The sequence below is a fragment of the Aspergillus thermomutatus genome (assembly GCF_002237265.1).
Source record: "Aspergillus thermomutatus strain HMR AF 39 chromosome Unknown NODE_464, whole genome shotgun sequence".
Taxonomy (NCBI): domain Eukaryota; kingdom Fungi; phylum Ascomycota; class Eurotiomycetes; order Eurotiales; family Aspergillaceae; genus Aspergillus; species Aspergillus thermomutatus.
The window spans coordinates 1-10,376 of NW_020798514.1; the positions used below are offsets into that span (position 1 = coordinate 1).

At 48.9% G+C, this 10,376-nt stretch overlaps 2 protein-coding genes across 2 annotated transcripts; both read left to right on the forward strand.

The window, feature by feature from the left end:
• Positions 1-3,210: 3,210 nt before the first annotated feature.
• Positions 3,211-6,448, forward strand: CDV56_100681 (putative importin beta-5 subunit; the record flags this gene model as incomplete). Its single annotated transcript, XM_026754300.1, has 3 exons — positions 3,211-4,029; positions 4,094-4,623; positions 4,678-6,448. The coding sequence occupies 3 exons, from the start codon at positions 3,211-3,213 to the stop codon at positions 6,446-6,448; spliced, it is 3,120 nt and encodes a 1,039-aa protein (XP_026609612.1).
• Positions 6,449-8,477: 2,029 nt separating this feature from the next.
• Positions 8,478-9,925, forward strand: CDV56_101496 (class I SAM-dependent methyltransferase; the record flags this gene model as incomplete). Its single annotated transcript, XM_026755115.1, has 3 exons — positions 8,478-8,516; positions 8,909-9,625; positions 9,686-9,925. 3 exons carry the CDS (start codon positions 8,478-8,480, stop codon positions 9,923-9,925), a joined length of 996 nt encoding a protein of 331 aa, XP_026609613.1.
• Positions 9,926-10,376: the final 451 nt, after the last annotated feature.

A 10,376-nucleotide genomic window follows, 5' to 3' on the forward strand; every position in this document is an offset into this window, starting at 1 on the left:
GTTGGTGGTGGTGCTGGTGGTTATGTCTGAAGGTAAAGATTGGGAAGCAGAGAACGTGGATGACAGAGAAGGAGTAGGTGAGCAGTTAAGAAAATGAACATGAGTAAGTAATTGTAACGAAAAGAAGAGGTAGGTAAGGTACTTTTAGTCTGTATTTTAGTGGGAAGAAAGACATGACATGGATGATGGAGGGGAGGGGCGGGCCTAGTACGGAACCTGAACAAGGTAGGGTACGGAGTACAGTACTAATTAGGTATTTCATGGGGGTGATTGATACTTACATACAGACAACAAGTTTCGAAGAAAAGGGACATGCAAAGAAACCTCAAAACATTGGCATGTACTAATGGACTCGTCGATATCGTGATAGTCGAATGGAAGGGATCGAAAGATATGAATCAAAATAGGAAATAATTATGATCACAGAAGGGGAAATAAGGAAATCAAAGAGATAAGTAGTCGTCCGATGATAATGACAGTACTAAAAAGCGTCTGTCTTCTTTCGCTTCGTTTTTTAAGGTACGGGAATGCCTCTTTTTGTACTTCCTGGGTTTTTTTGCTGTTGTTGCCAGGTTCGGTCTACCCTGTACCCCCAAGAGTTCTTGCTTGCTGAAAAGCTTCAAAGATACCTGGAAAGGAGTATTATGGACAGATTGATGGTGGGCTTTCTAGAAAGGGCAAACAAGGGGTTCTCTTGTATCCGTTTGAAGGTGAATAGATTCGTAGGGTAGATGACTTGGAGACCCTTTGTACGAGGGAGGAGAGAGGGAGGGAGAGATAGTGAGAGTATTTGGGCTGCTGCTGCTCACAGGGATGTGTCGGAAGCAAATCGATCTGAGCAGCTCAGACCCAATATTAATGCAAGCTTATATGCGCCACACAAGCGAGAGTAGAGTACCTAGTAAAAGAAGGAAGGCGAGGCGAGAAGAGAAGGAAAAAGTGGTAGACAACATTCTGGAGGGGAAAAGGTGTGGAAAGTCAACTCCCCCCAAGCCATCACGTGGTTGCGTCACGGGTGTGGGTGCCCTGCAGAACAGTTGAACAGCAGTTACTACTACTCCGTAGGTACTCGAGTATGGGCCTGTTCGGGTACTTTACTAGGATCCAAGTGACCAAGTGAAAAGAATCAGAAAATCAAGCAAAGACACATGACTCGAGCTGAGAGAAGAAGAAAGATTCAGTGCAAATGTTGCTCCTGACCCATACTTGGCAGTCCCAAGGGAAGGTTGACAGGAACCATTCCATTGACGTGGTCATCAATTAACCTATCTTATCTTCAAGCGTGATATCACAATTATTGCACATTGTGTATTAGTACTCGTATCTTGGGCTCGGGGTTGAAGACAATATCCATGATCCATCAAGTGCTGCTCTTGAAGCCCTCATCTCAAAAACTCTTTCGTTCTCCACCATAATCAAGTATTGGGTGGCTCGAGACGCTCTGGTTGGTACACAGTATGGCCTCCATGGCGACTATGGCCGATCATCTCTAAAGCGAAAGATCAGGACATTAGTAATACTGCGGTAGTACCATCACGAGATTCAAGAGTTGGAATAACAGCAGAGGAACAAGGACTTTCCCAATTGAGACGTCATTGATATTCAACTGATCCTATTATCCAGACTCTCATCTCTAGGAGTCGTGATTTTCTTGTCTTGCGATAAGTGGTAGACTACTGTATAAGAAGGTAGAATCCTCCGAGTTGCTTCGCTTGAGGTTCACAATAGCGAGTCCACCAACAGGGGTACTCTGGGCTCTGGCATGTCATCAACATCCTCCTACGTCATGGCAGGTATGTATGATGTTGCTTAAATTCTTTAGCTCTCTTTTCTTTGGCTCTCAGCCTGATCCTAGCAGTGTGGCGGCGGCGGAAGAAAAAAGTAATGGCTAATCTTTTCCGCGTCATTTTGGGTGTTCTCTGCGGATAGATAGAATGATCGGTAAGATTGGGCACTGTTTTATGGTGATCTGTGCAGTACCTGGCACTACTGTCGGGTATATTACGCTTTTCTACTCCGTACCTGCCTGTCCTATCTTCAAAGATTATGCTGTCCTGTACTCTTTATGGAATATGATTTCTATACCTTATTTTGTTTCTTTCTTGCTCCCAAGCACACTTACTGTTATTCTCCATCTTCTGCGTCCTAACTACTCTTTGTCATGGTTTCGTCTCCCTTTTGCCGCCTCTCTGATGCCCTTGTAGGCTTGTAGCTGCGTAAGAAGTACAATTGTCCCCACACAGGACAATTCATAGATAACTTAACTGGATCATGTTGCCAAGAGCTCCACTAATGATCAGCGTCTTTGTTACCAGGGCTCGCTCCTCTGTCTTGTGCTGTGATAATATTTTTTTTTTAATTTTAGGTAGTTTCTGATTTTTCCATTGCAATATCTCCTCAAGCTATTCTGCTAATGCGTATCCCAGTACATAATGAAATCTGCATAATACTCCCTATCACTGGCCTGCTAACATAGGTTGATATGTGATTAGTCTGTGTAAGTATTTTACATCCTAAATAATGAGCTTCTCCATGGAACTATATGTGTTGGCATATTACTACTGGGACAACGGTATGTATGGAGTTAGATACATAGCACTTAGCAGGGAAAGGAACAAAACAGTCTTAGTGGTAAGGTACTAACTCTTTGGACCTAAAGTACCTACCTTACGTCCTTCTCCACCATAGATTACATGTAATAAAATGAAATGGCAGAGCTGTACTTCTCACTTCTTGACTCTTGGACTGCAGCAAGGACAAAGATGATCAGTCTTGAAGTATGTACAGAGTAGGCGCTCTATATTATTACCAACCAGATCCTTAAGCCCTACTTTCTATTGCAAGAGGGAACAACAGTGATGTCCTGAGATTTGAGAGTTGCTATTGTCTTTTCTCCATCGTACATTACAACGGTTTATACAGCCATCAAAATTTCAAAAGATTTGCAGTTTATAGTTATTCTGAATGAAGTACTCACCGCCTCCCCTTTTTCATTCTGTGCTTCCACCGTCTTCTGCCCCTCCTACGCGACAGGAACAATAATCATTCGCGTCGTGTCAACTAATATCTTCAACCGCAGGTCAATTGCTGGCGCCATTGATCAGCAGGAGACTCCTCTGTAGGCAGCTGCTTTGGGGCCTCGACTTTCAATCTTGGAACATCTACCATTCTCTTCCGGCAGCCTGAACTACCCCTCATACACCTTCCATCATGGAGCAAGAGCTCTTGACACTCCTCGCAGACACACAGTCGCCAGTCGCCGATACGAGAAAGGCCGCTGAGCTCCAGCTTCTTCGACTCTATCCCAACGAACAGTTCCCCCTCTCCCTCGCCGCCATTGCCTCTCACGATTCTGTCCCTACCAACCTTCGCCAGTCCTCCTTGTCCGTCCTGCGTACCTTCATTGCCGCCGCTTGGTCGCCCAATCTAGACGAATTCAAGGGTCAGATTTTGATCAATAACACCAACAAGACTCAGATTCGACGTGTTCTGTTAGAACTGGCCACCACTGCGGATGTTCAAGAGCGGAAGGTCAAATCGTCAGCCAGCTATGCGGTCAGCAAGATCGCCAGCGCCGATTTCCCTGATGAATGGCCAGAGCTTCTCCCGTCGCTGCTTCAGGTCATCAACGATGCTAATAGCAGTGCGGGTGCATTGCACGGTGCGTTGAAGGTCCTGTTGGACCTCGTCGATACCGGTTTCAGTGAGGAGCAGTTCTTTGGTGTTGCCCGCGATCTCGTTACCACTCTTTTCAACATTGCGACTAGTGAGTCAAGAAACCCAATGCTGAGAGCATTGGCCGTTGCCGTTTTCCGCTCTTGCTTCGATACCTTGGAGATGGTGCTTGAGCAGCATAAGGTGGCAGTCAAACAATTTATGGATGAGGTCCTGAGCGGCTGGTCCCCATTCTTCATTGAGACTCTGAAGGCTCCCTTGCCACAGGCCCCCAGCGAGCAAGAGGAGTCCAAAGAGGGTGAAGTCCCTTCTCAATGGAGGGGTGTAATCGGACTGAAATTGCAGGTGGTCAAGGTAGGCTATATGAATATCTTAGGCATCTCCAACTCGTACTGACGGCATAATCTTTCGCTGTTAGACGCTTATGAAGATTCGAATGGTCTTTCCCGGCCTCATGACAGCTCAAAGCCCGGTCTACTTCTCGACTGTCTGGACAGAGCTTTCCAACATTCAGTCTACTTACCACGAGTTCTACATTCATGACGAACGACAAGGCCGCTTAGAAGATGTTGACGGACTCCCTTACACGCTAGACTTCCTTGTGCTGGAAGAGCTGGATCTGATTCAAGCGCTTCTAAAGGCGCCTCCAGTCAAAGCTGAACTCCAGCAGCAGTTGCAGAACGCCGGCCAGGCTGCAGCAACCGCGAGTTGGCTTCCAGAAATCTTGAAGCTGGCCGGTTCATATGCCCAGATTACGACTGAGGAGGAAGGCCTGTGGGACATTGATGTGAATCTCTTCCTATCGGAAGAGACCTCTGTCACTGCCAATTACACCCCCCGAACCTGCAGTGGAGACTTGGTCATTAAGCTGGGAGAATGGCTCAAGGTCACAACTGTTGAAGGTCTCCTCGCCTACATGAACAATCTTTTTGCCGACTCAACATCGACGTAAGGATTCCAGTCACTTTTCGTGCTTGAAATCGCTGACTTTAGTTCTGGCAGATGGAAATCTCGTGAATCAGCTTTGTTCATTCTCAACCAGTTGCTGCGCGACTTCAACGAAGTCTCGCAGCAGGTGTCTTCCGACTTGGCGAGTGGCTTCCACAACTTCGTTACGTTCGCGATCCAGCAAAATGAGGAATTTTTGCGAGCTCGTGGTTACCTTGTGGCAGGTGTCTTGGCTCAAGTTGCGAGCGACGCGTTCCAGCCTACCGCTATCTCCTACTTTGAAGCGACCCTCAAGGCGATCGCTGAAGACGCCTCAGAAGTGGTCAAGGTATCCTGCATTCGGGCCCTTCAGGATTTTATGGCATCTCTTTCTGCAAGCACTACAGTCCCACTTCAGGTTCCCGTTATCAATGCCCTGTCGGAGTTCATCGCCGCGCACGACCTTCAGGAGCCATCCGAGAGCGACGACCTCAAGGTCACTTTAGCGGAGACCATCCGCGATACTATCATGGTTAATCCAAGTGTGGTCTTGTCATCTATTGCCATTGATGTCCTGTTCAATATAGCCAGCAATGGGGCTACGAATTTCCAGCTGACAATGATCGTTACCGAGGCGTTCGAGGATATCGTAGAGTCTATCTCCGAACAGGGAGCTGATGCTTTCATCCGCCTTTGTGAAAAAGTGCTTCCTTCGCTCACAGGCGCGATTGACGTCGGAAACCTCACTCAGGAGAATGCTCTCACGAACTTTGCGGCTGATCTCCTGCGCGCCTTGACGGAAGGATCCCTGCAGCCTTTGCCTGCCGGATTTGTGGAGACTGTCATGCCCAAGCTTAACAGGTTACTGTTGGACTCTTACGATGCTGAGCTAATTCGCCCTGCCACGGAAGCGGTTCGGCACATTCTTTCACATGACTTTGATCAATTCGTGGCCTGGCGCGATCCCCAGAGTGGCAAGGAAGCGGTCGAGGTCGCGCTGATAATCATTGATCGGTTGCTGGGCCCGTCGGTCGACGATAACGCCGCAACTGAGGTTGGACAGCTGGCAGCCGAGCTGGTCGAAAAAGCTGGATCCGAGAGACTCGGGCCTTATCTGCCACAGCTGCTCCGGGCCGTAGCTCAGCGTCTTGCCACAGCTGAACAGGCACAATTTATTCAGAGTTTGATCCTTGTCTTCGCCCGATTGACTCTCATAAACGCTCGCGAAGTGATTGACTTCCTGGCGCAAGTCGATATTAATGGTCAGAGCGGACTGCCAATTGTTTTAAGCAAATGGCTCGAGAACTCGGTCAACTTCGCTGGATACGACGAGATTAAGCAGAACATCATTGCTCTGGCTACACTATACAACCTCGAGGACCCCCGCCTGGCTCAGGTGCAAGTCAAAGGTGACCTCATCATTCAGGAAACGGGTCGCATCAAGACTCGATCGCAGACCCGCAACAACCCAGACCGCTACACGACTGTGACGGCTCCGTTGAAGATTATCAAAGTGCTCGTCGAGGAGCTGGCCGCAGCATCAGGCAGCAAGGAGATTGATGCAGCTACCGCAGCCGCTCTAGAGGAAGAGGACAGCGACGACGATGGTGAATGGGAAGACATCCCCAGCAATACACTCGATCTCAACCTGGGTGTCACCAAGCAAGAGCTCATGGCGTTTGGCGAAGGTGGCACTGAAGGGGTGTTTGGTGTGCGCAAGCGGGATGACGAGACTCAGGCATTTTTGCTGGACTTCTTCCGCAATGCGTCCACTAAACCCGGGTTCCAGCAACTGTTCGCCGCGCTAACCCCCGACGAACAGGAGAAACTCCGCAGCTTGGGCTGATTGGACGAGCAGGTGACTTGAAGGTCCAAGCGAAACTCCCTGGATGGCATTTCTTTTTACCTTGTCTATCTCTTTATTCTCTCATAATACGGTCGAGAATCTCAAGGACTTCTTGACCGGACTTGACGACGTTATGTATGTAGCTGATACCGAATAAACCCGTAGCACGGCCAGAAAGCACCGACTTTCAGCCGGTTATCATGAGATGTGGTGAAACGTTTTCTGTTGTGGTAAATCCATTGCAGAGGCATGAGTGCTTTCAGTGACCATGTGGATTGAATGACACCCGTACTTTGCACTCCAAAAGGAATTCTTTATTCTTTCTGGAACTAGGGCGTCGAGATGCATGGCGTACAAGCAGAGAGGGATGTAATGTAGTGACACGGGCACTGTATGGCGGCCGATTGCTGATTGCTGACAGCACATCTGGGAAGAAGCAGTAGGCACCTGCATGCAAGTGCTTTTACTGTTTTGGGTTGGCTTAGCGCAGGATTAATATACTTTGCATCTCGGCGTCCCCGGGAGCTGAGAGAGGGGGGAAGAGATTAAATCACGGATAAAGATGAGGGCTACAGTGACCCTCTATTGAGGGGTTACAGCCATGGAGAAGGCATTGATCGGAACCGTATATCCATTTCCAAATATCTGTAGTCAGGAAATCAGCCATACCAAGACCGCATGCATCACGCCCATCACGTCCTTCTAGAAGCCAGCCAGGCTAGTTGGGACAAATCATCCGTGCTGGCTGCTGATCAGGCTGATCCGGATCCGACCAACCAAGACAGGCTCATCGTCTAGTCTATTTTCCACTTAGCCTTGTTGGTAGCGCTGGAGATAGCATGGAAGGAAGAGTGATGGCCAGTCGAGTCATAGACATCCAGAATGCATCCACCCCGTACAAAGTGTATCAGCTAGAGGTATTCGGTGTAAGTTACCAACACCAATGCCACACATAATAATATCTAGATAGTAGATACCTCTCTACTACTGTGTATATTGCTAGAAGAGCCCGCAGGCCACTTGATGAATGACCCATCATACGGAGTACGGTAAGTTGTAGCTCAGGAAGTGACCCGACAATTTGGCTGATCGCCTCGATTGAGGAGATTTGATTGGCCATTTAGGCCCAAATCGGCTCCAACCGTGCGGGGCTTTAGGTTTGGATGGGGAATTGGGAATTGGAACAGGACAGTGCGTACGCCTGGTTACCACTTACCAGGTAATAGGTTTCAGGTATCTCTTAGATCAACTGGGATATGTCCCACTGTCCACTGTGTTCAAAAATGAAGAGAGACTACCTTAAGGCTAGGACTATTGGATTAAACTATCTTGATGTTTGAGGTGTTACAATTGTCAATGACTCAGACCTGTCCATGGTAAAGGGTACAGTGTGTGTACGTACTCCGTGAGATAAGATACCCATTCCGGACCGGACCCTTGGCCTCTGCACAGGTTGGGTTAAGCCTGATTAGGCGACAAGGCGGCACTCAGGTCTCGTCGAAAACATCCATCCATACAGAGTGCACCCTCCATTCCCAGAACCACAGTGCTGGCTCTCCTGACAGTCTAACAGTCCAACAACACACCGCCCGAATCGCAATTGGAACCCATCATCCTCTTCCCTGGGCCTGGAACCCCTGCGCTTTTTTTACATTTGGCAGACTTCGTTTAGAGTCTCGGACTAAGGTATCCGTCTACATATTGAACTTGTACCAATAATTGGCTTCTTGGTTACGGTTTGCGGTTCGCAGTCACTGCTATGTTCTCATAGGTCCTGCTGTTTTCTCCTCTTTGGATCGCCCTCGATGAGGAGCTTCGTCCAATCTGGCCGATGTCACCTCACTCTGTGCTCCGTAATTATTATTGCTATCTGATCGATCATTTACTTTGGCGTCCATATTTAACTAGGCCTGTGTCCGCCCTCATTGGAGTCTAGCTTTCATTTTCGTCTGGTTCTTCTTTTCCTTCTCATAGATTTCCTTTCTTCTTTTATACTTGACGGAGCTTCATCATATTATCTGTCCTAGAGATGTCGCGTCCCAATCTAGATGAGCATATCCTGGTCGATGTAAGATAACCCCCTTTCTTTTTTCATGTCCCTGTCTTTTGATTTGATTCTCACCTGCCTCGTCTGCTTGTTTGTTTTCCCTGGTCAGAAGAACACATTTGCCTGTATTTGCAGCCAACGGGCTACTCCGCCGCTGTGTTGTTGTATGCAATGAATGTACCATGGCTGTCAACTCATTTTGTCGGCAATGGCCTGCTTTTTTCCACATCAAGGAAGGGAAGTTCATAATGTCGTCTAATTCTTCATCTAACTGAGGATTTGTCCAATTGTATTTTTCTGTTGTTCTGCTGCTGTTCATGTTATGACCATCGTATCAATTACCCCTCATCCGTGGCGGATTTCCCCTCGTCGATTCCCCAAACTTGTGGGCTGTATTAACGACACATCACCAGACCAGCGATGAAGACTCACTTTGTGACGCTCAATCCATCATTGACTCGAATTTCACTCTCGCCTCCACAGCCCGGGACTACTGCTATGAGAATGGCCGCCGATACCACGCCTACCGACTGGGCCACTACCCCATGCCCAACGACGAGGAAGAACAAGACCGGCTGGCCTTCATGCACCATCTCTTCAAGCTTCTCATAGGAGGCGATCTTTACCGCGCCCCGATCCTCAATGACGGTCCGCCGAAGCGCATCCTCGACATAGGCACAGGAACAGGCATCTGGGCGCTGGAGATGGCCGATGACTTCCCCGACGCGGAGATCGTGGGGACGGATCTAAGTCCCATCCAGCCGAACTGGGCGCCGCCCAACTGTACGTTCAACGTCGACGACGCGGAGAGCGATTGGACGTTTGCGCCTGATGAGGCGTTCGATTACATCCATGCTCGGAGTCTGGGCGGGGGCATTGCCGATTGGAACCGGCTCCTGCGCCAGGCGTACAGGCATACGAAGCCTGGAGGGTGGGTTGAGATCCAGGAGTATGAGACGTGGATGCGGTCGGATGATGATACGATTCAGCATGCGCATATGCTGCTGGACTGGCAGGAGAAGATTGTTGGGACGAGTAAGGAGTTTGGCAAGCCGATGAATGTTGCGTCGAATTTAGCAGGGTGGATGGAGGATGTGGGATTTGTGAATGTCATGGATGATTCTTATAAGGTATTTCAACCATTTTCCCTTATCAGTGATGGCTCGGAAATCGCTAACAACTGGTTATAGTGCCCGGTAGGCTCATGGCCCAAGAGTCCCCGGTTGAAAGAGATTGGGAGGGTGGGCAAGATCACATTGTACGAGGCCGTAGAGCCATATACATTAGCCCTGTTTACTCGCGTGCTCGGCTGGAGTTGCGAAGATGCGCAGGCATACGTGGATAAAGTACGCGCGGATCTGCTGCGCCCCAATTTGCATGTATACGTCCTGTACCATTACGTGTACGGGCAACGACCGGCGAACGAGTGATGATGGTCTTATGATGATTACGACAATGATTACGGCTCCATTGTACATACTTCGAGAAATATCAAACGGACGTCATGGTCTGTTCATTGGCTTGTTGGAGATACGATACCCCTGTGTCACTGTCAGATGCATAAGCAATTGATTCCCGATATACTCCGATGACTTTTATCTGACTCTAGCCCTGTAGAGAATAACCAACGCCCTCGCCTGTCCCGAGCGCTATCAAGTTTGCCCTCATCCTCTCCGCTCGCTCGCCGATGCCAAACGCAGCATCCTCCTGATTAACCCACGAACCAACACCGTGCTGCAGGACCGCAGTAGCCCGAACCTTCTTATCAGCGTCGTCCCCCGGCGCCGACACCTTCAACCCAATGCTCCCATGCAGCGTCAATCTCGTTTCCTCGCCCCCCTCAAGCTTCGCCTTGTACACCCCCCGATGGAGAATATTACT